The 24954-nt window shown below is 40.6% G+C and overlaps 2 protein-coding genes across 2 annotated transcripts in view; one reads left to right on the top strand and one right to left on the bottom strand.

Annotated features, from left to right (window-relative positions):
• The window catches only part of zmym2 (zinc finger, MYM-type 2), a 31070-nt gene extending 29067 nt beyond the window's left edge, over positions 1-2003 (top strand). Inside the window, exons 24-25 of the mRNA XM_015045048.1 lie at positions 370-511; positions 1403-2003. Coding sequence (XP_014900534.1) covers positions 370-511; positions 1403-1625 — 365 coding nt within the window. The 3' untranslated portion in view covers positions 1626-2003. The remainder of the gene's footprint in view (positions 1-369; positions 512-1402) is intronic.
• A 19044-nt stretch (positions 2004-21047) lies between these two features.
• Positions 21048-24787, bottom strand: LOC106955082 (gap junction alpha-3 protein-like). Its single transcript, XM_015045038.1, has 3 exons — positions 24279-24787; positions 23771-23832; positions 21048-22800 (listed from the first exon to the last, which is right to left on the bottom strand). Exon 3 carries the CDS (start codon positions 22763-22765, stop codon positions 21365-21367), a length of 1401 nt encoding a protein of 466 aa, XP_014900524.1. The 5' UTR covers positions 22766-22800; positions 23771-23832; positions 24279-24787; the 3' UTR covers positions 21048-21364.
• Between the last annotated feature and the right edge of the window lie 167 nt (positions 24788-24954).

Below are 24954 nucleotides of genomic sequence, written 5' to 3'. Positions count from 1 at the left end.
TAAGATTGTGTTTTTGCAGTGTGAGAGATTCAAAGAAATGAATATGCTTTATTTTTTTCCGTTAAGCGTTTTATTTTCATTTTATCTTCACCCACTGCCATTGAGAAAACATTGAGACCTTAGTGATGTTTCAGCTTTCTTATATAAAATGGGTAAAAACTTATCAACATTTAGAACCATCTGAAATAAACAAAAATATCTGGACTTCCTAAAATGTATTTTTTACCAAGCAACACTTTGCATATCTTTACCAGGATATATATTTTTTTATGTTTTATTGCTTCTTCTTGGGTTTTTCCTCTTTCAGAAGAGATCTCTGTTCTATATTTCACTGCAGTTCCTTTCTAAATGCTGCATTTCTACGCTCAGGTGAAGCACAGACAGAATCTAGGAGGAGGAAGCGCAAGCAGGCCGAGGTCAAACGGGACGAAAACGAGGCGGGCCACCCGCCTGTCCGCTGCCCGGTAAAGAAGCACGAGTGTCGTCTCTACGAGCTCTACAGATCCAAGTGGTAAACGCACTTTGATTATTCTTGTAGTTGTGTTATGCATTTTAGCTGCAGCATGAAAAATCAAAATCCCATTTAAATCACTTATCTGAGATTTAAAGTTAAAATAGAAAAGTGTTTGTGTTGATTTATGAGCATCAGATCCCTTTGATATGATTGTGTAAAAATTAAATATCACAGTATTTTCAGAAGTATGAAAAATGTAAAGGATGTAGCATAATCTCATTTTACCGTTTTTCAAAGTAAAGGACTCGGAAAACTTGAGGAAAAATTACAAGAAAAAAAAAGGAAACGATAAAAATAATCTAATACAATTTTCAGCAGAGGATAAAAAAAATATCTAATATATATTAACAATTACTATAAAATACAAGTTAAAATAACTGAATGTTGTTTGACATTCTGATTAGCTGCTGGTCAGATTTATGGTTTTAGGCGGTATTTATGCTAAACAAATGTAATAATTATTGAGAATACAGAATATAAATGTGAAAACTTTCTAAAAGTTGATCTTTCTTTACATATTTTGTAGCTTTGCCTGTCAGTTTGCAAAGAGGGGCCCCCGGACGGTAGCTCAAGCTGTTTGAGAGCCACGGTTTAAAACACAGACGGAAATGGCCTTAAAAAATCTGATAAAACAAACATGGAGTCCAATAAAACCTGCTCAGTCCTGTGATTAAAACTCTTTGCTGTTCACATCCTGAACTTTATGTTGACTGGTCAAAGATGAGGACTGAAAATGTGGCTTCATTTAGTTTCTTTTAGACTAGATTTGTTTTGTCATCATCTAACGTCTCTTTCTTCACTTCTACCCCAAAAACCCTAATCCTTCCTTCCTTCATCCTCCCACCCCATTTTGTCTCCTCTCCTCCTCCGTTTCTCCCTCCCGTCCAGTCCGCCGTTGCTATGGGAGCGCCTCGACGTCTTCTACGTCCAGCCGGACCCGGCCCGCGGCCCCGGCGACCCCGTCTGGTTCAGCTCCACTCCGCTGGAGCGTCAGATCCTAGAAAGCCTCCTGACCAGAGTCCTCCTGGCCAGAGACATTTACACAGACAAGCCACTCCGGGAGGAAGAGGAAGACGAGGAGGAGCGCGGCGAAGGAGCCGGAGGAGAGTAGCGCCCGCTTTTGGACTCCCGCTCAGAAACCCGACGAGAGCGTTCGGGCGGTAATCTAGTCGTGCGTTGTCCCCTTCACCCGTCTCTTATCCTCGTCTCTTCACCGATTCCAGTGACTTACTGTTTCCTCCTGGTGAGGGACGGCGAGCAGAGGAAGCTCACAGCGGCCCAGGCTTCTGCCTCAAACAGGAAGTCGGAGGTCGAAGCCTCTGTTTTGTTTTTGTTTTGTTTTGTTGTTTTTTTTGTTTGTTTGTTTTATTTTTGTTTTAGAGGAAATGACGGCCACGTAGGTGAACCGAGCGAGTGAAGTGAGCCGAAGCTCGTTCTTACCTTCAAACACCCCAAAAAAAAAAGGTTAAACGGACGGTGTGGATGTGAAGGGATATCAGGATATTGTTTCCAAAACATGCAGATTTTAGTTCTCAGGCCAGCAGCTCAAACATATAGGAATATCTCAGTCGTCCCCTCCTCAGGCCGCCACTCTAAGAAACCAGAAAATCCCTCATCACATGTGTCCTTTTCACTCTCACCGGATGGAGAAAGTAAAGCAAAAAGTATCGCAGCCTGACCCCACGGGGGAAACGCCATCCTTTGTTTAAATGTCATTCTCTCACTTCAGCAGGTTACGAGTCTGGAAGACGTCTAAAGACGTCCCGCTCAAGTTTAGTTACAAACGCCAAAGTCCGCTTTGCATATCGGAGTTTAATTTTCTCGATTCTGAAACAAATTTGTTTGAATTTCGGTTCCTCCCTGATGACGCTGTGAGGGGAGCGGGTCAGCGTTCTCCAAACGGTTTTATAAAAAGGAGAACATCAGATTCTGAGGTGTTTTTTTTTTTTTTTTTTCATCCCACTTGGTTTACTGTTAATGCATTCATGCTAGAACTCCACTTGAGAGAATAACATCCTGTTGGTTCACCATTACACAGACAGCATATGACTTGTTCTGGTTATTATAATGCCAACACTTGCACAGTATTCTGTATCCAGCGCTCAGAGATGGTTTTATTTATATTAGAGATGCACCGATCAGATATTTTGTGGCCAGTTTTTGATGTACAATTTTGGAAAGTAATAACCTGATACCAGTTTTAATCATTTCTTTAAAATCTATTATTAAAAACATTTCTTTTTTTTTATTTCTACTTCCTGACACCAAATTTATAGCAAAATGTCTAAGAAAGAAATCAGGCCAAAGTTACACAGCTTGCACTCTCCATCATTTAAAGCTTTTGGGTTTGATGCATCTATAAACGAAAAACCCCTTTAAAAAGATTGACTGTTGCCTATTTATTTATTTTATTTTAAATTTTGAACATGTAATACGCACCATCTCAAAAGACATAAATTTTTTTATATTACGCAGTGCATTCAAAATAATTTAATTCTCCGCATTAACATCTGAGAGAAAAGGCCGGTATGTTTTTATTGAATTTTGTCAATTATAGTTGAAGTGAGCAAAGATGTCTTCTGTCATCAATTATTTATACAAGGAGCAGAGGTGACGTCACACTGTGTGAGTGAGAGAGCAGTCAACATTACACAGCTCCGCGGTCAAAACATTCCACGGTTTGAAAACAAATGGTTTACATTTTAAACCTACTTTAGGGGGCCATCACTTCCTGCTTGAGCTGCTACAATCCTCTTTAAAAGGATAAAACTGCAACTTTTCTGCAACACCTCTAGCTTCCTGTTAGCATTGCTAAAAAAAATTAACACCTGAAATGTTTTCTAGAACCTTCAAACATCCTTTGCGCTTCCTCTGACTACTTTTCTTTTTGAATAAAGCCGTATTACGTCATTCGGTAACAACTTCCACACAAAAGAGCTGCTTGGTTTTTATGTGGTGTGTTTACTGACTGGGAAAAGAATGGATTTTTTAGCTTCCGGCTGGTTTGGAATTGATGAACGAGTGAAATCGGCCTGTTATTCCAGCAACCAGACAATTTCTTGGTGCATCTCTAATATTCTGTCTGTGATTCTCTTAAACTGTACAAGGGAATTGGTTTAATTATCAACATCATAAGAGGAAACCAGATTTGTACATTGCGATAGACGGTCAAAATCGACGCCACGAGAAACTCAGAAATGCCGAATTTAAATATCAGAGCCAGATTATTTAGTTTAAATTGGATTAAATTATCTTAACTTCAGAATGTCCAGTTGGCTGAACTCATCTGTGAAAAGCGAAAGGAGAAAAAGCATTTGCTCAAACTAGCAGTGCTAAGGCCAACTGAACGGCGTTTTCTGTATCGATCGACTTACGTTGACGCTTGTACAAGGAGCTACTTTGACACTCTTGAGAAATGTCTTTAGGAATCAGTTTAGCTGTTTTTTTTCCCAGGTAAAAAGAAAGAAACCAAGTCGTCAGGATGACTTTGAGGACACGAATGCTTGAAAATCAACAATGTGATGTTCCATCATGTGTTGTTTCACTTCAGGTTTCTGCACACTCTTTAATGGTGGTGTTATAAAGTCTTCTTGTTTGTGTGTTTTTTGTTTTTCTGTTTTTAAAGTTGTATAGCCTCTGCATCGACTAGACTGCCTTAACTCGCCTCCCCACGCCACCTGAACGCGGCAGAGCGCCGATCCCAGGACAGATCGGACCGCCTGCGGTTCAGGAGGCGGGTCTACCTTCCAACATGCTGCGTCTCTATTGGTTCAACCTTGCTCGTGTGATGTAGCATTACCAGAGTACCGAACCCAGACTGTGTGTCATAAACGCGTCCGATTCAGGTTGGTTATCTCACGAATCGTCAACACAGGAAAAACAACTGCAGCTTGCAAACCTGCAGGATTAAAAGTGTCTCTAAAACTTATTTATTCCTTTTTTTTTGTTAATGTGTTGAGGTTTTGCGGCTTTTCTTTTTCACCTCGTTGTCACTTATTAGTTGCTGCTGTCTGTCCTGCGGTGGTGAAGGATCCCGTGAAGCATGAAGGATGAGCATAGTTTGAGTACGGAGCACTTCTTTCCAAGTCTCCCATTTTCCTGATGTGTTTTTTTTTTTTTTTTTTAAGACGTCTAGTACTGCAAAGTAAAAACTTTTTTGTTGTAGCAAATTATTCATTGAATATTTTTTTATTCAAAACAGTCAAGTTTTTTTTTTCTAGTTTCTTTTTTTTTTCTACTTGTCTCTTAAAGGTTTTTTGTTTTGTTTTTGTTTTTTTTGTGGAGCTAAAACTCTCTGACTTCAGGCTGTTTCTCCTGTTACGTCAGACTTGCCTTGTGTGCGTATTCCCAGTCGCTGCTTCCCTCGGACTGTGACGTTCTCTGAAGAACAGATTGTGTTCAGAGGTCTGGATCTGCAGTGAACACACACACACACTATGGCGGTGTATTCCCCAAGGAGAATATTGGTCAGGTGGCTCCATGCAGCTTAAAAATCCAAACATTCAAATTTTCAGAGGAAACCAGTTAACCAGACTGATTTATTATTTTTACTTTTTCCTTGCTGGACTGAGAGGCAACAACCAAACCTGCCACTGGTTTGGCCCTACAGTACACGCTGTGGCTGGCTTTAACGCCTAATGTGAATGTGCCTATCTGTATATAGTGAAAGTGAGTGACTGTGACCTGAATCCGATGCTATGTGTATGGGCTGTTCTGCCAATACGGTTATGTTTAATAAATGATTTCCTTTTTTCTAACCAGACTTGTTTCTGATGCTGTTTCAAGCGTCTGCTTACTTATCACTTTTTAACTTTTACTTTTAGTTGAGTTTTGGTTGGGAACACAAGTTCCTTTTTAAATTCATTGAAGTTGGTTTGCGTCTTTAGGGCACATTTGAGTTAAAACGTTAGTTTTTATTTCCACGTGTATGTAATTGTAGTAATTTAGACTCTAAAGTTGACTGCTAATGTTGCTTTAAAAGTTTCTTAATGAAAATAAATAATTTAGGAAAAATGTTATGAGTAAATAATTTACAAAGTTTAAGAATGAATTGCTTCTCAGTGGGTCGAGTTTGGAAGTAAAAAAAAAACTGAAGAGAATCCCTTTCATTTCCAGAAACAAATTAATTTTCAATTTTTAATTCATATTTGGCTAAGGGAACCCAAACTACAAACTTGTTTTTACAAACAAAAATTACAAAAGTGAAAATAAATTTTTCTGGAAATGAACAAGATTCTCTTCAGTTTTTTTTTTTTTTTTTTCCCAAAACAATTTCCAAACTCAACCCAACTCATGCATTTAAATATTCGCACATGTGGACAATGTGGAAATTTTTTGTTCGGTGGTAAAATTACGACTGAACAAAAAATGGACTTTTACAAATTCAAAAGATGATTCAAATGTTCTGAATTTGTTCTGTTTTGTTACAGTAGCTCAGCCTGAAAATTTGCTTCCTCCTTTAAAGCTGTAAGTTAAACTAAGAGTAACTTCTAGCAAGAGCTACATCTTTTTAAAAAACAAAAACGTTTTTTAACCTTTTGCTAAATGCACTAAATTAAAAATGGGTAAAAAAAATTATAAAAAATTGAAATCTTATTTGAAGCTAATATTTGATAATTAGGCAACATTTTCAACTTAATTTCCATATTTTCCAGACTATAAGCCACTACTTTTTTTCTACACTAAGACCATGCGGCTTGCAGCCTTTTCTGTGGATTTTTCTTCAACCACCAGGGGGCTCTTTAGCAGGAAATGAATCATTGGGAGTCAAAATTAGAAATCAAAGAAGAAAGCGCTAAATTTTCATTTAGAACAAGCACATGGTAGCAGCAGCCACCACGGAGAAATGTTTTCAAACTCATACCCCCTCATCGTGGAAACAACACGAAGAAGTTCATATGATGCAGCTTTTAATTTGAGGTTTATCGATCTGGCAGTACAGGAGGGAAATGGAGCTGCTGCACGTAAACTCGGCGTGAACGAATCTGTTGTGGTGTGCTATGTAGAAAATAGTGGAATAAGCAGGCATCACACGTAGCTCAGCTTCAGTACTCTTTACTTTCCTCTTCTCCTTCTTTCCGCATCTCTTATCTTGTACTTAGTCAGAGCTCCCCCTGCTGTCCTTTACATGCAATAACAAGACATAACAGAATCCAGGGTTCGGTGTTGGAGACGCAGGGCTGCGTCCTTGTGGAAAACCGAGAGCGGTGGAAATACCAGCAGCTTATAGCCCGATGCGGCTTACATATGTACGTTTCCAGACTATAGAGGTGCGCTCTACTGTCCGGAAAATACGGTACTATTCCAAAGGCTCTGTCTTTCACAGAACCACAAATGTGACCTTTAAGTCAACAGGAAATGACATCAGCCACTAAACATCCGGGGCCTGTGAACTCCTCCACAGGCAGAGAGGACGAAGAGGAGGACCTCTTTGTTATGTTTTGACCTTCTCGGCTATCATGTCCCATTTTTAAAAGGTGCTGGACGGACACAACTGAGGCAGCGAGTGTTATCTGGAAGATGACAGAGTAGAGGAGGCGTGGCCTGTCGCCGCTGGAACCGGGGGTGGCCAGGCTCCGGGTCACGGGACGTAACCCTTCCTCCATCCAACTTCTCAAGCTGCTGAGGAGGAAGAGGTTGGACCGTCTCAGGAGGCTTGAAGTTTTTCATTTGTAGTTTCTGGTGTTGTAATGTCGGCCATCGTCTGCAGCACCATGAAAACCAAGTTAAACATCCAACTGTAGAATACTAACGTCTTCAAATCCAACAAAATTGGTGTCTAATGCTTGGTCCAGCTGAAATGTTTTGTTTATGCCGTTATTTATGTATGGTGTTTAAAGAAATTAATAAAAAAAAGTTTCCAGAGGTCAGGAAAGGTTAACGATCCCGCCCACTTTTATGAAATCAAACCATACTGATGTCCATCAACTACATTTGTGATGCTTTTGCTTTGAAAACAGACGGGGGGTACTGGTCGTCCTCTGTTAACCTTTGGAAACTTTTTTCATTAATATCTTAGTCGCACAAACTTTCGATACCAATTTCGTTTGATTTGGGTCAGGTGAGGGAGAGGGCCTGGTTGACCTTTTGACCTTTAAGCTTTCATGAATATCTTCAAAACAAAAGCAGCACAGACGTAGCAGAACTGGACACCAATTTTGTTTGACTTTGCAATAGTCGGGAACAGGGGATTGGTTGACCTTTCGTGACCTTTGGAAATCTTCATTATGTTTCTGATTAGCTTTCTGATTGGCTGCCAGTCAAATTTATGAAGCTGCTTTGCACCTCAAGATAACCAAGTAGAGCGAAGGAAGCGTCCAGCAGTCGTGCTGTGGAGAAATTGTCTGTAAAAAAAAAAAAAAAGCCTAAGAATGAAAATCAGAAAGTTACGAGGCAGCTTTTACACAAAACAAATGTGAAAATGATTGAAAAGTCTCTTTCTCTGCAGAACTCTGGATCCTGAGGAGGAAGGAAAGTTCTGGTCCAGCTTTCTGCAGCAGAAACGTCGAAACAACAGGAAGTTTGAGGTAAAACGACGATGCAGCAAATCCTCAAAAACTGTTTATTTTCAGGAATTTTCACGACGGACACCATTGACGTGAATGTGGTTTTGGGGCGTAGTTTTCCCGCTGCTTATGTTGCCGTGGTTAGTTGAAACGCCAACAGAAGTAACAGCTCACCTCACAGGATCAAGACACATTATTTGATACATATATTTATCAAATAAAATAAATGGAAATAAACGCTTATTAGGTGTGGAACAATAGTCTCTTGCCTCCTTTGCAATAAAGAAAACCTTTCCCCTCCTTTTGAAAACCAAAGAGCACTTTCTCATTTCTCCCACTAGGAGGTGCTAAACCCCCGCTGTTAACCACTCCCCTCCAGGAACGGGAGTATTTTCCTGAACTCCTTGTAATTCTGCACAATAACAGCATCCAGCTTGTCAAACCATAGCAACCGTCATGAGCCATCACCAGACAAACCGCTGTGTCCATGTCGGGACCGGAGCACCGTCTGGAGCGACTGACGGAAGACGACCCTCCCAGAACCCTGAGCACTCCCCATCCGGCCCCCCCCGCGCCGCCCTGGCCTCGCCCTCCATGGAGCCAAGCAATCCCTCATTGCTGCTGAAGGTGGACGGTCACAGGGGCGAAACGCCGTTGCACAACCTGAGCATTTGAAGAGGCCAGCTTTTTCCTTTCTGTGCTCTCGGAGTTGGCTAGGCTCCAATAATTTGACCCATTGATCCGGAGCTAAAGCAGCCCTGTGCGCCCACACTGGCCCCGGCCTGCGAGGGAGCAGGCAGGGTGTAAAAACATTTTTTCACCCTTGTGTGTGTGTGTGTGTGTGTTTTTTTTTTTTTAACTTTTTTTTTTTTTTTTTGGGCTCAATCCCCAGCTCTTTCAGAGGGCACAAAGAAAGCGCTGCACTCAGCAGGGTCGTGTGGCCGAGGGCCGGGGGCGAGACTATAGGCGGCGATTAGGGCCTCTAATGTGCAACGAATCCTCTTTGGATCACATGATATGAACTAATGTCGCCATTTAATGATAAAACGACAAAGAACTGCTGCTTATGTCTCTGTAGGAGCAGTGGTTCAGACCACATGCAGCCTTTCTTTTTTTCTAAGGTGATCTCTTTCTGACAACTTGGTTGTTCCTTCCTGAATTTAGTCTTGAAAAACAGGGTCAGACAAATTGTCCTAAAAGAAAAAAAAAAGTCAAAGCATTGCTTTCAATGAATATTATGAAATGAATGCAAACTTAAGTAAACTAAAATGATTCCCCCCCCCCCTCTAAAAATGAAGTAAAAGTTCCTGGAAAGTGAATGTGAGAGTAGATTTTATCTTCTCATAACAGAACTAATACTTCATTAGTAACTCTGTATTTGAAGGTGTGTGCTGTGTAAGACTGACACTACACCTGTTATAAACACGAAGGAGTCGTGTCATTACGTGTCAGTGAGTAAATAATGACACTTTTAATGCAACATTAAATTAAAGCAGGGGTCACAAGTCCAGTAAAAGTATCAACTCTTACTGGTTCACTCAACCCAGAGCAGGCATTGGAGCAAACCCAGAGAAACTCTAATCTAGAGAAACAACTCATTACCTTCAGCATTTATATAATCAAACATGGAGAATCAACATTATCAGATCAAGAATCCAGAGGAACCCTTACTAGTTTATACAATCTTATTATTAAATGTGAGGAACCTATATGTAGTTATATTTTCTCTTGCTTTTCTTTTATTTTTTGTATTTCCTCTAACTCATTTAAAGCACTTACAATTGTCTTGTTGATGAAAATGTGCTATATGAATAAAATTACCTTACCTAACATATAGTACACTACAAAAACATAGTTTACAAAACAAGTAAACTGCCTCATTTTTAGCATAAAGCAAGTAGACTCATATTAGACTCCAATAAGCTCCCAGTTAACGTTCTGGAGCAGATTCTCCACAGAGCTGTGGCGACTTGAAAGTGAAGCTCTGCAGCAACAAGCGGAGCAACAAATCATCATCATCACCGGACTGTGATCCGCGTCCAGCTCCCGACTCCACCTGGCCTGGCCGTCTTCCGGTTTACGAGCGAGCGTGTTCGATTTACGAGCTGCGCGCGCAGCTACGCGGGCTTGTCGTTACGGAAACGTTTCGGCAAACTATAAAAAGCGAAGGTCGAAGAGAATTAGTTTTAATTTTCTGTAGAGAAACCCCCGATGAGTAGCTCCAAATGAAATTCAAAATGTGAGATGGGAGAACTCGGTAAGTCGTGAATTCGGAGTTGTGAGTTTTCTGCTCTCTGGTGGAGGCAGCCAGGTGCATTGTGGGTCATTGGACGTCCATAGAGTCCTTCGCACTCGTAATAATAACACTAATTCGCGCCATGTAAGGCCCTCCCTTGCTGTGTGAGCAGTCAGTGAAAACAAGCCTCCCCACAGCGAGCAAATGCTGCAACATTACATCATTCAAAGGCAGTAAGAGAAGAGAGGCATATAAATAGGAGCTATAAACCTTAAAGTATGACCTGTTTTATTTATTTACCCTGAAAGACAGAGTAACCGTTTACCTACTCCATACCAAAACATGTCAGACTTTATTGGTTTATTTAATGAGTCACTGCTTTTTCCAGCACACTGAACCAAACAGAACATCAGCTTTAAAGACCCGATTCGTGTGCCAGTGACAATGAGTGTAATGTTTTGTTTAACATCTTTGCATAAAGTTTAATTGTTGTTTGGGAAACTGTTAAGGGTGCTATGCAAAGGTGCAATTATTTACTCAAGAAACAGTCTTTTGTAATAAAAAACAGTCTTATGCTGGTATCTTTGTCTGTTATAAGCTAAACACTTTGTTGCTTTCTTCATTTGTTTAGAGTGAATAACCTTTAAAGGTACGGCGTTAAAAATGTTTTATTGGGATTTTATGCAATTAGAGCACTTTTCAGAAGAAAATAATAAATTTTTAAATTACTTATTAATTACTTATAATTTAATTACCATGAATTCCACCTGCAATTGTTTTGCGTATGTCTCTACCAATTTTGCGGAAAAAAAAATTATATATATATATATATTATATGACATTTCTGCACATTCTTCTTTATAAAGTAGCTCATACTGAGATTAGATAGAGATCCTCTGTGAAGATTAATTTTCAAGTCTGGACTTTGACTGGGCCGTTTGAATCATTCTACTGTAGAATGTTGTTTGTTGTTGTTGTTGTTGTTTTCTTGAAGGTGAGCCTCTTTCCAAGTCTCAAACTTCCACTTTTTGATTCACTATCTAGACAACGAGGTCAGCTATGTGCTGCTTCATGTGGTCTATCACTCAACATCCCAATAAAAGACGCTGACGTTTGTGTTTGTAACACGTCGAAATCAACTTAAATTCCTTTTTACGCCGAACGTCCGAGAAAAGACAACGTTGCGGAGACATGAAAAGTTTTGTCCTGACTCATAAAAGTTTCCGTCCAACAAATGGCCGTCTTTTCACGAGGCTTAGGTCAGGCCTCCAAGAAACAAATTCATCACACTCCTGAAATACATAAAGAGGGCCTGAGGTATTTGTGGTGTGGACTGAGTGTGAATTTGTTGGGTGATTAAAGGCTAAATTTAGCCTCCTGTCCGCTCAGGGCCGCAGGCCGGCGTGCCAGTGGCAGACGCTTGCTTTCTCTGTTCCATCACTGGGCCAAGTGGGGCTTTACCGGGACCAAAATGGACAAATACCTCCGTTCCTGACAGTGAACTTCTTTTTCTCTCTCTCTCTACACACTGCAACGTCTTGTCTTGCATAATTTTATTAAATATTTCCTTCATTGTAGGCAATTTGCTGCAGCACAGCCATCATTTGATGGTTTCCCAGGCGTGACTGGTAGAGGTCTACTAACTTTATTCTTAAAGGCTGAAATGTGAAAAGCACCCTTCTATGAGAAGTGAATTGAACGTAAAATATAAAACATTTGTTTATTGAACAATCTAACTTTGCACATCAGCTCGAATACAGCTTTCATTAAAAAGGAAATGTGGCGGTGGCAGCATCATGATATGGGAATACATCAAAACTCCAGATCTAAATCCAGCTGAAAATGAACAGATCTGAAAATTTTTCCATTTTTATAGCACTGTAATTACTCACCTGTGTGTGTGTAGGTGCAATTTCACCTAAATACCTGTAGGTGAATTTGCACCTAAATGCGTCTAGGTGCAAATTAATTTCAAAGTTCTCAACTGTGCCACATAAATTGGATATGAACCTTTGTATTTCAGGGGGTTTCATGGCGGCGCAGCTCGAGGATCCTTGGTTCAAACCCCCAGCTTGGTCTTCCTGTGTGGAGTTTTCATGAGTGAGTCCTCTCTGGATGCTAACTAACAGGTAAACTATTTCTCTTACAACATGGAAACAATGTCTTGTTTGTGGAACTATTGAATTTTCATCAGTATGAAGGAATTATTGTCTTAAAACAAGGTCCTATATCTTGCTGAAAATTCACTTGTAAGTTAGTTTTGTCTCATTTCAAATGTCCTGAGATATTTGCAGTAGAAACAAAAACACTTGGTTAGATTTAGTGTTTTTGTGGTGATGAAGGTGTGGTACAGTTTTTATGTGTTGGAAAATACGGTGGTAAGATAAACGCATAGTTTAGTACGTTAACACATAATCTAGTCTTTCTTACCACCAGCGATCTGTATTATAAAGCTGGTCCCACATAATCTGGCTGCTTGGATTAAGTAACTCAACCACTTTGAATTTCATTAAGCGATACAATAATTATCGACATGCTTTGTTAAATGTATGGAAGTGCAGAGATGCATGAACTGTATATGAATGAATAAATGTTAGCATCCCATGATCCTGAAAGTGTAAATTTATCTCCTCAGCTTCATTCCAATACAACCCAACATGTTTGGGTTCAGAGTCAAATGCAGCTACATCTACCACAATTCAGTCAGACTGGTCAGTTATAAAATATCCATTAAAAAGGTTATCTCAGTGCAAAAATATCACAATATTGTATTTAATTTGATGTCAAAAATCCAAATAGCAACAAAAATAGCTCCAGATAAACTCTGTTGTTCTGTGTAAAAATGTCCTGGAGTGGAAAGTGACTGATGAGACAAAGGTCTTCACTCAGTTATTCCTCCAGATCTCCTGTCACTCCTCAGCCACTGGACCAAAGAGCCCAGCACTCATGTCATGTCCTGGACTCACTGCCAAACTCTGGACCTGCACTCAGGAGTCCAGCTCTCACTCTCTAACACAAGGCTTCACTCTTTACGAGAACCCGAATTGAGCTTGTTTGTCATTATCTTTCTGAAATGAAAGTCATGAAATCAAAGTCAGTTTCATGCAAACAAAATTATTACTTTTTATGGAAGATGCATAATACTGTCCCTTTAAGAAAGGAAAGACAATTAACTTTGTAATGTAATGCCTTGAATTGGGGCCTCTGTCTCTTTAAAAACTCCCGAAGCCCCGCCTCCAGGAAGTCATCACAACATGGCTCCTCTATTAACCCTTTAATGGTTTTACCCAGGTGTTTTGTACAACTGAATGGTTGCCATGGGAGATTTCAAATATTTCTCCAACATGCATGAAATAATCAAAGCAACTCTCCAGGTATGTTTTTGATGAGGGAAGAACATTACAACAAGATGTATAGCTCAAAAAAGTCAATTTGACATAAAACCGCCCCTTTAAAACGGCCCATGTGAGACGGCTCCATGTCGGTACCAAACAGATGTACTAAAACAAGCTAAGAATCTTCAAATGTTTGACTTTTGTATTTGTTAATAAAAATGTAACAATACCAAAACAACAAGCTTCGTATGAGCCTTTGAGTTTTATAGAGTTTTATAGAAGGTCCAATGGTGTTACGTCCACCAAGGGCACAACATATTTGAGGACACGAGACAAAAGATGAGGGTTCAACAAAATATTTTATTCATAAATTCTCTTCACTTTGATTTTCTTAGTTCAGCTTCTTCTGATTTTCTGTGAAGAAAATAGAGTTCAGGGCCTCAGATCCCATGTCCCAAAAAATAAAGAAAAACAAAACCCCAAAAATATTAACAGAAAGTTGGACCTGGTGAGCCGATCAAACAGAACAAAACGGTACAGCAGGGGGCCAACCCTATACAGGGCTGTCGAAGCCCCTACTAGTACCGGACTAAAGCAAAAAGAACCTAATGTAAAAGAAAGATCGAAAACAGGACAACCGGTCCCACCAGGCCAAAATCACAACGAAAAAACAAACAAACAAAGGCTAACAGAAATACCACATGGCAGGCTGGAAACCTCAGCTGCGGCCCACAGCGGCTGGACTAGCGCACACCGCACCGGACCAACAGTACCACAAATTAACGTAATTAAATGACCAAAAAGAAATTATCCAAACTCCAAAATATATTAACAAAAGATCATTCAATTAAAGTCTATAAGAAAACAAAGAAAAGATATAGAAAAAAATCATAATGTGCCTGAAGCACATAACAAATGGTGAACATGGATTCATTACAAAAACATTCTAAATATTTAGGATGCCCCCAAAACTTGGAGCCCTGGGCTACTGCCCTTACAAGTCCTTTCTAAAGTCCAGCCTACTTTCAGAGGGTTTTACCCTGCAGATCAGAACTTTCTGAAATAATCACACCATCATATACAACTAATCAACTTTCTAAGTTACTTTTCATCAATTCCTCAGTGAAGATTAGTTCTTGTTTTTTTTTACTCCCTTAGACTTTTTAGTGTTTTTCCTTTTTTTTTGTTTCCCCAGCGTCCTGTGTTTGGGTCTTCCTTCCTTCTACCTCTGTCCATGTCACCTCCAGCGCTCAGTAGACGATCCTTGGTTTCCTTTTGCTTGGGAATAAATGCTTGACATTGTTTTCTGCTGTTTGTTCAGCTGTGCATAGTGAAGTCCTGTTTTCTGTCTCTGGCTGGTTGTTGGGGGATCACATTGTGCTCCAGTACTTTTAGGTGAGCCAAATGAATTTAAAATGAAGATTTCTCACTAGCAATTAATTTGGTTATTCATTACAAAGGAAATTAACAAAACTTGCTATTTGAGAGTACCATCTCCATGGTACGATAAGTAAATAAGCTGGTTTTTAAACCCACATTAAATTATTAAAAATCAATCGTTTTTTTTATAAGGTGAACACTTACTGATGGTTTTCTGCAGCTACCATGTCCAACTCAATTCTACCTCATACCAAGTCGCCATTAAGGTGATAAAGTGTGATTTTCACCCATCTCTGCAATGTCTTGAGCAGAGTTGTAAATCCTTTTTCCTCGCGCGTAGCTGTGTTAGAAGCGTGGCTCTCAGGTGTGAGACTAACACGCTCGTTGCATTTTAATCATCTCTGGATGTTGTTATAAAATGAGCCAGACTCGGTTCAGTCCTCGTCGGAATGTGGAGGGAGGAACGGAGGTGAGAGGTTAAAGAAAAACTAACAGGAAGTCAGAAGTACGGGAAAAGAAAAAAAAAAAAACATTGTGACTTTTCTTTTGATGTCCTCAGCATCAAAGCCAAATAAAGTGCAGTTGATTATGAATCAATAATATATTTTATTAAAACATATGAAGTGAAAATGTTAGTAAATCAAGACCAAGCTTCTTTTTTTGCAATTTGGTCACCACAATGGGGGAACAAATGCTTCTCTTCCCCAGTTACTTCCTCCTGCTCCTCCAGGGAGACGCTGAGCCGCCCAATGACAAGTGGGAGATAAAGGCCATTCTGCCCGGTAACAGAGAAACGCCTACAAGTAAAAATAATAATTCTCCTCTCTATTCTCTACATTTTACAAATGTGTAAAAAGGAGTTTTTCTTCAGTTATTTTAAATATTTCTTTTCATTAATGGTAACTTTCATATTAAATTAAATCATAGGGAGCCTTAAGAAATGTTCAAAATAACGTTCACGATGCTCCAACATCTCTGACGCAGCAGCTGAAATGAATAAATAGTGAGGAAAACAAAGGAAAAGTGACGCAGTGACAGTTTAAAAGAAAACGTTAAAATATAACGAGTCTGGCTTAGGATAAGCTTGAGTTTCAGATCAGACAATCATATTCAATAAGTTGGAATATACATTTTGGTGAAGCTCATTTGTCAGATTAAAAAACAACCTTTAAGCAGGAACTAAACATTCCTGTTTTAAAATGTTTTTATTGGTTTGATATAAAATTATAATCTTAAATGTTGTGTTTTTGTTTGCAGTAAGCAGAAAGTCATAACTAACAGAGAGGAAGATTATGTTTTTTTTCTTGGTGAACTGAGTTACTAATAATAGGCCTGTCACGATAACAAACGTTGCTGGACGATAAATTGTCCCAGAAGTTTTTGCGATAAACGATTATGTTGTTGTTTTGAGACCAATCCAAGTAATATAATGATAATAATGTCATGAAAAAGCAAGAACGCACAAAGATCAATAAACTTTGAATTCTAACATATTGAATGGGTCAATATGTATAAAACAAAAGCCTTCACTGTAAAAATAAAAAATTACGTCAATTTTACGTTTTTGTAACAGACAAAATATTGTAAACTTGTGGTTGTTGTTTTTAAAGAAATAATGAATTGAAGTTCATTGTGTTTAAGTTCTGAGGTTTCACATATCTGAAAATAATAGTAGTAAAAAAAACACGATCACCTTTGTTCTTTCTAAATAATTAAATTCAGATGAGACGCATGTTGACTGTAATGAGAACTGAACAGGGCTTAACAGAACCAGTAATTGTTTAAAATTTGGGGTTTAATTTGGGCTGGTTGGACCAGATCGTTGTGAACTGCTGTACTCAGATTTTTTTTCACTTTATTTTCTTCCCTTAACCCAAGTTAGAAGTTTTTATGCTGCAGGAGGAAACCAGGACATCCGCTGAAGACGGGAACGGGAAACCCAACAAACGACAAAAGGAAATGTTCCCACCAAAAGGCAGCAATGTTAGGTGCTCCATCTCACATCCTACCTTACATATCTGTTTAATTTAATCAATTTTTTTTGTCAATGTAGATCAAATGGTACTCTTTAATATTAGTTATTATTCAGATTTCAAACTTGACAAACTTGAGTCACTTTCACAGCTTCGTGTCTCTGCGAATGATGAATTTCATTCTTTGCGTAAAGCAAAAAAAACAAAACCGGAACGGGATGTATGGTACAAAAAATTTATTTAGTAACAGTTTTTTTTGTAAACACTTGAGGTAAATTAACATTTACATCAACTTGTCCTTACAAATAGCATCATTCATACACAAGGCACTTCTCTTGTTTTAAGACAGCGTTTGAAAACAGATTGCTGCTGTGAGCGTCGTGAGATGGTTCCTTCTCCCTGATGGGCCAGAGACATCATGCTCCGCACGAAAAAAGTAAAGAAAGAAATACTGTTAGTGGAAAGAGAGCTCAGAGGAGTCACAGGGACAACGCTCTTTGAACCCAACATCCTGTCAGGGTTGAGGGTTCGGCGAAGGGCCAGCTACCCGTTCTCTCTGAACGAGCGGCGCTGTCTTGATATGTGACGTCTGACCGGAGTCCCAGCAGGTTTGTGGGAACACATTAACTAAACAAACACGAAAATATTCCAGCTGTTTTTGCTTTTCTCTCCTTTTTCAATGTCCGGACACTTTGCTATAAGTGCGTGAGATGAATGAGCCTTTTGGTAATATTCCTACATCTGCGAACAGTTGTGTTTTTAAGACTTTTCACTCTGTCACCAGCACTCTTGCGTCACATTACGTCTCTCTGCCTCTTAATACTGTTGGCTCTGCTACTGCAGAGGAGCACCTTTGCTTCCTAAATGTGCAAGTACCGACTGCTAAAATGTAAACGTTAGAAATCATAAATAATGATAATAGCAAAAGAACAAGTCTTTTTGGTGCTTTTTTTTAATTTAAGTTACAAAGGCTGGTTTTAGCTTTGTGTTTTATCCTTGCATAGTTTTATACCTGTCCTTACACCTATAAATATACTATGCTTGGACTATACAGTTACATGATTTTGTAGCGTCTCTACTTTGCTGAAAAGTGAAAATGTCCTGCTTTTCCCTGTTCCTACTCCTGTCTCTCACTGTAGCTGCTGGCTGTGCAGACGACATGTGAAATACTGCCTACATAAAACAGTATTAAAGGAAAGAGTTTCATATTTTTGAAGTGAAGTTCTGTTACATGACTAACTGCAGCAGCAGATAGCCCACTTAATCTCTTCATTTAGTAAGTCCTCATGAGTTGGTCCTCAAGGTTGAAGGTCTTATGGGTCAAGACCAAATTCTGTTTGTTGTATTAAAATAACTCTGACGTCAAATATGTCAGTGGTTTATGTAAACACTGCTTTATGAAGAGTTAAACCATTTTCACATCTTGCAGTATCAACACATAAAATGGAAGTCGGAGGGAGTGCGCCACCAGTTATCTTCATGTTCAAAATATGTACTAATCCTGATGTTTAAGGTTTAAGCCAGTCTTTTTACCGTGCTTTACTTTTATATTATTTACATTTAGCTATGAAACTGCTTAGTTCACTGTACTCGTCTCACATAGGAACGCCACTGGTGGCGTGTCAACTCTGTCCTCCATTTCAAGTATAAAAAAAATAGCAGTTTAAATAGCCATTGACTGCTAACAGTTTTAAGGTTGCTAAAAAAGCCTTCACATAAACTGTTACGCCATTTTGAGATTTGAGCATTTTTAAGATTGTGAAAGACTGGGGATTTGGTCTTTTTGGATTAGCTAGCTGCTAGCTTCAGCCTCAGATGCTACTAGCTTCTGTCTGAAGGGCTAGTTACTGTGGATTTATACTAATGAAGATGCCGTGAGACTTATCTATTGCAAGTAAGTTATTAACTGCTTGTATACCTTTAGCAGAACTTCACTTTAAAATCTTAAACTTTGAGATTTTTCTGGAATCTCAAAGAATATCATTTCAAGATATTAGGATTTTTAAAATGGTAAAAGACTGGGGAGTTGGTCTTTTTAGATTAGCTAGCTGCTAGCTTCAGTCTAGTTAGCTTCAGTCTCAGACGCTGAAGCTACTAGCTTCTGTCTCCATTGCTAGCTAATGTGGATTTATACTAACGAGGATCCCTTGATACTTATCTATTGCAAGTAAGATATTAACTGCTGAAAAACCTTTAGCAGAACTTCACTTTAAAATCCTAAACTGTCCCTCTAATTCTCCATTGTGCTGTTATGCTCAGTAACATGTCAAGTACAGATGAGGTTTTTCACTCGGGTGCCCCGGTGAGGGGCTAGTGACAATATACCATAGATTAAGGTTAATGCAAAGAGAAACAGCATTTTGAAAATGCTTGTGGCGTGAACAACCAAACAGGACAGTAACACACCACGTACACAGCAGCGGGTGGCGGTTGATGAGTTAACACCTCGGGTTTTCTGAAGGTGACAAGAGAAATAAAAAGCATTAGTGGGGTACTGCACAACAGCGTTTCAAAAACGCACAACAGCTGTTTTTGTTTTTTCTTTTTAATCTGAGTTGCTGCTCAGTCAAAAACTGACTACTACAGGGATGTGAGTAAAATTCAACTCAGTTTCTTAAAAAAATAGCACTTTTCAGAATAAAACCAATGAAGAAGCACATGAAGTGTGTAACAATAAAAAATAATGGAGCTTCCAAGGTTGCTATCGTTGTTCAGGTGTGATTAAAAAGGTAGTTGTGGGTATGTGGGGAGGGGGAACGACCCACCAAAATAACTACAAAATACTTGTTACAAATCCTTAACCAAAACCCTCTGGGCTGCTATATTTTGAACATTGGCTGGCCTTATTTTTTGCATTATATTTTAAAAGTTTTTGGCATGCAATACCTTTGTGCAATATATTTTTACTTATGCTGGCTGAAAGCAGAGGCAGGTAGCCATTTTCTCTGAGAGGACAAGGTCAATTATGTGGGAATCACTTGGTTAATTTTGACCGGCATTTTTTTTTTCCCTTCATCCTGATTGATAAATTTTTAAAACATTGGCAAAAAGATACATAGTGGATTTAGGGTAAAAGTAGATTAAGTGCCAGTGCACCGGTGAGTTGTAGGACTACACTTTCCGCAACGATCTGTCTTGAAAACAATTATGTTGTTAAAAAAACAAAACGTCTACAACCTTTCAATGTGACATTGATGTCAGAGTCTTTAGTAAACCCCCATATTGAACATCAAGTAAGCTAATGTGAATTGCAATAACATAGAGCGCTGACATCTTTTTACGGTGCTTCCTGCAGCTGAAAAGCACATTTTCATTCAGTATTAGGCCATATCAAAGAATACCGGGGCTTTTAAGTTTTCTAAACCACTAAAATGTTCTGTTTTACCACTCATACTATTTAAATCATCTTAATGAAATCTCAGACAAAGTGCCAATGTGACCAGTGCTTTCTCTCCTACCTGTTGCTGCGCACTGGTGGGCAGCAGGCCAAGACAAAGCCACTACACGTTTCCCTCACTTACAGAAAAGTGTCATGGTATTGGAAACTGAAATAGCACCAGCAATCCCTCTTATGAAGGCAGTTCTGTTCTGAAACGACAACAAGTGGCATGTCTAAAGCGGCTGAGCAGATAGGCTTGCTACCTGAACAGATAGCCAAGCTATTAACCAACTGTAGATGACGTGGACACAGTGGTATTTATCGTAAGAATCTCATTATCTTGACACATAAATTAGGAAAATATGTCAGTTTGCTCCAACAAATAAGAGTGAAACACCATTAAGTCTTCCCACCAAACCAAGTTGCTAAAATTTACCTTTAACAACATAAAATTTTACCTTCTGCTTTTTGTTAAAAGGTGTGATCATACTTTTTGTGCACAGTCCTAGCAAACTTTACATAAGCAGGTCTACAACTCACCGATTGCAGTAAAAGGCTGCAGCCGGGGGCGACAGTATTTGACCCAAGACTCTCAACACCATCCTGAGTCCCCAGAGTCCGAAACCTTTCCCAGTTCTCACATGGTGGCAGCTGCCACACTTACAAATTAAAACCTGTCTGCCATAGCTAATGACTAGTAAATTTAGTTTGTGTTTAAGGTTGACAATTGATACGTTTTTGTTAGGCCATGGGATCAAATATTTGAAAGCCAGAACAGGACTTAGATTGGTGGGGCCTGGGAGCGTCGGGTGAACTGGACCCTTCTGTCTGGGGAAGTGATTCCAAACTAACATCTACATTTTATGCTGATTTGCTTTCCTGCCTCTTGTTACTTTGTCTTTTTGTATTTTTCTTAGATCTTGTTCCTACCTAAAACAAGTATGTATTGCTTTCCTTGCTTGTTTAACAATCACATTGTTTGAGGGCGTGGTAGAGGGAAGCCGGAGGTGCTGTTGGGGGACACTAAAGGGCCAAAGCGCTTCTAGACAGCCAGGTCGCTTGGCCTGGCCCTGACGTTGCTGCTCTTGCTTGCCCGGCTGAGCCGCCGAGGGTCTGTGCTGGCCATGAGCGGAGGCTCGTGCATCTCCACCGTCGTTATGGTGCGGTGGACCTCCTCCTGTGTGTTGTCGCCTCCTCCACCGCCTCTGTCGGTGGCTGGGCTGCTGCCGCCGTTGCTGCCCGAGGCGGCGTTGGTGGTGGTGTTGGCGTTGCTGTTGGTGTTGTTGCTGGAAAGAAGCAGCGCAGCACCAGCCGGCGTCTGCTGCTGTTCGTTCTCATTGTTGGCAGAAGAAGACGAGGATGGCGAAGGGGAACCCATCTCCCGAGTCTGCTGCTCGGTGGCCAGGTTGGCCCAGTTCTGCTGCGTGGCCAGCCTGTGGTTGTTGCTGATGTAGTATCGAGAAGGGGAAGAAGACTGCTGAAGGGACTCTTCCTGCTGGAGGTCACCCATCTTGAACTCCGCCGCTGAAACCATCGTCGCCGGCCTTACAGGTGGCAGGAACGCCCCGCTGCCTGCTGTCACGTCTATGTAGTTGGGAGGGTAGCTGAGGCTGGATGGGACAGTTCTGGAGGCCGAGGCCAAACACTGAGGCTCTTCAGCGTTGGCGCGCTGCAGCGACTCGCTGTCGGGGACGAACTCGTTCGTCATGCCCTGCTTGAGTTTCTTCCATCCGAGGTGATAGATCTCTAACAAATTCAGCAAAAGAGACACGCAAGCCACCACAAGCATAAATATAATAAAAATGGTCTTTTCAGTGGGCCTTGATATGAAGCAGTCAACGGTGTTGGGGCACGGCCAACGTGCGCATTTGTACAGGGGCCTCAGCTGGAAGCCATACAGGAAATACTGGCCCAAAATGAAACCCACTTCAAACAGGGTCTTGAAAATAATATTGAACACATAAGTGCGCAGCAGCGCACCTCTGATGCGGATTTTGCCGTGCTCGTCTCTGATGGGCGGCTTCTCCTTCTTCCCGCTGCCTCCGGTATCGCCACCGTTTCTGTAAAGGAGTTCCTTCTCCTCTTGAAACCTGTTCGCTTTGCGCATCTCCTCCTCTTTTTCCTTCCGCTTCTCCTCCATGCGAACGATGTGCAGCACGTGGCCCAGGTAGATGAGGGTCGGCGTGGACACGAAGATGATCTGCAGCACCCAGAAGCGGATGTGCGAGATGGGGAAGGCCTCGTCGTAGCAGACGTTCTCGCAGCCGGGCTGCTGGGTGTTGCAGGTGAAGTCGGACTGCTCGTCGCCCCAGACCTCCTCGGCCGCGGCGCCGAGCACCAGGATCCTGAAGATGAAGAGGACGGTCAGCCAGACTTTGCCGATGACTGTTGAGTGCTCCTGAGCATTCTCCAGCAGCCTCCCCAGAAAACTCCAGTCGCCCATGCTTCCACGTTTCTAGCCTACGGAGAAAGTACAGGCTGGGGAGGAGAAAGAAAAAAACAAAACAAAAAAAAACACGAGAAAGAGGACAGAGGAAGAGATTATGTCAAGAGAAACAAACGGCCAATGACTCTTGAAACAACTACAAGGGACGAAGGCTCTTACCCTGAACTGAGACGCTGTACATAGACACATACAACAACTGTTGGCATAAAACCGTCTATACCACTGAATACCTATCAGAAGAGGATCTGAACACAAAGCTGCAGCCTTTCAGTACTGATGCTGGTTTACTGTACAAGCCACCTGTGTGATTGAAGCCCAGTTCATTGGCTTTTCTCTCTGTGTCTGTGTCAGGCCCTGTCTCTGTCTCCCAGCTGCTCGCTCCGCTGCGCAGCAGGCATGTGCTGAGATCGACATTATTATGTTCGAAAACAGCATTTAGCAGAGATGGGGCTCTAGGATGCCACAACGCGCGCGCACACACACACACACACACACACACACACACACACACACACACACACACACAATGATATATACACATTTACACATCCCCCCCTCCCCTCACCCCAGTCTCTGTCTGGTGTAACACACACAAAAAAACTGCCTGAACCATATAAAAAAAATCTGTTACTGTATTTTGGACATAAAAATATTAAGCACTAAGTTCTAACATGTTATTAAAACTCAAAATAGAAAATTAGAATAGGCTCAACATGTAAATATATAGCGTTTTAGTTTGATGCGTCGTGAACTCGACGAATTCAGATTTTTCTGGTAAATAAATAGAAGCCAGGGTGAAGAATCATTTTTAATCGATTCATTTTTGACGGCCTACAACTAGATCAATCATTGTCTGAAATCTTAAATCAGCTATTTCCAGTGGTTTTTAAAACTGTGTATTTCAACCGGTATTTTCCCCAGCAGTTTGAAATGAACATGTAATAAATTGAGAAAATGGCAAAAAAATTTGAATCAAAACTAAATTTTAGAGAAAACACTTACTGAAAAACTCTTGAATTAAAGGTGACAAATCCATCGACTAAGGTTCACAACCCGTTTGACACCTAGAAGAGAAAAGCAATTTGTCAAACATCAAATTACTGAGACCTTTTGAGTCTTTGCAATAAAAAGTTGAACTCACACTGCAGTTGAAGTACAAAATAACATCAAGAAACAGGAGACGGATGATTACTGAAGACACTCTGCATGTTACCTGCTGTAAACTTTGCAAGACATGAAGGAATCCCACAGAGGTCACCCTCACTGAGTCACAAAGTTTTTCTTTCCACTTTGCGGAGAGTTTTCAGTGGCAAAATCCTCAAATTCAGCAAAGTTTAGCGGCATTTAGGCCCACCAGCCGAACAGAGTCAGGTTCAAATACAAAGCCATACGTGCCAGACTCACAATGCAGAGTGTGCCAGAGAGCCCAGACTCCCTTTAAGCGCCACAAGCTTTGTCAGGCTTTTGTCCCTCTGTTGATCAGTAAAACCCCAGAGCTGGTCTTAATTACCTTCAGACTTCTTCATTAACTCCCTCCTGACGACCAGAGGGAGTCGGGGGAGATGCGGGGTTCGGGTCACTTCAGCGTTTGTCCGTCATGAAGATGTCAAAGTTTCACAGGAAGATGAAATCCATCAGCCCGTCAGCGGTGGCATGGTCGGAAAAGCGTCGAGACCTCCTGCTGAGAGGCTCCCTGAAGACTTACTTCTCTGATAATTGCATCAGCTCTTTTTTTGTTTGTTTGCTTTAAATGTTGCCGCAAAAAAGAAAAAAAAAGAAAAAAAAAGAAAAAACCCTCACGAACTAACTTTTCCAGCTCCCTGGTCTGTCCTGGGTCCGTAAGTAGTTTCCCGTAACAACAATAATAATAATAAGAAGAAGAAGAAAAAGTTGCCCTCTGTTTGTTGTCAGTTTATGGCGCATCGGCCTGGAGACGCAGATGTCGCTCGGTTACACGGAGCTGGGACCCTTTTCCACCCATGTCTGGGCTGTCACACTGTGTGACCATGCATGAGTGAATCCACGGAGTCATCTGCCTGTCCCGAGTCACACCACGCCCCGTGTCAACCTGCCCACCCCACCCCCTCCACCCACCCAAATATAAAACCGTGGGCAAAAAAAAAAAAAAAAAAAAGCCCCAATTTTAAATTTAAAATATTTTCAAAAAAAACAAATAAAAAAAAAAA

Source organism: Poecilia latipinna, unplaced genomic scaffold (genome assembly GCF_001443285.1).
Source record: "Poecilia latipinna isolate Pla-1442-1.1 unplaced genomic scaffold, P_latipinna-1.0 Scaffold704, whole genome shotgun sequence".
Taxonomy (NCBI): Eukaryota; Metazoa; Chordata; class Actinopteri; order Cyprinodontiformes; family Poeciliidae; genus Poecilia; species Poecilia latipinna.
Note: the sequence above shows the minus strand (reverse complement) of the source record. Positions and strands in the feature narration are given on the sequence as shown.

Excerpts from the sequence above, each read along its gene's own strand:
- LOC106955082 (XM_015045038.1), bottom strand. The coding sequence starts at position 22,765 with ATGGGCGACTGGAGTTTTCTGGGGAGGCTGCTGGAGAATGCTCAGGAG.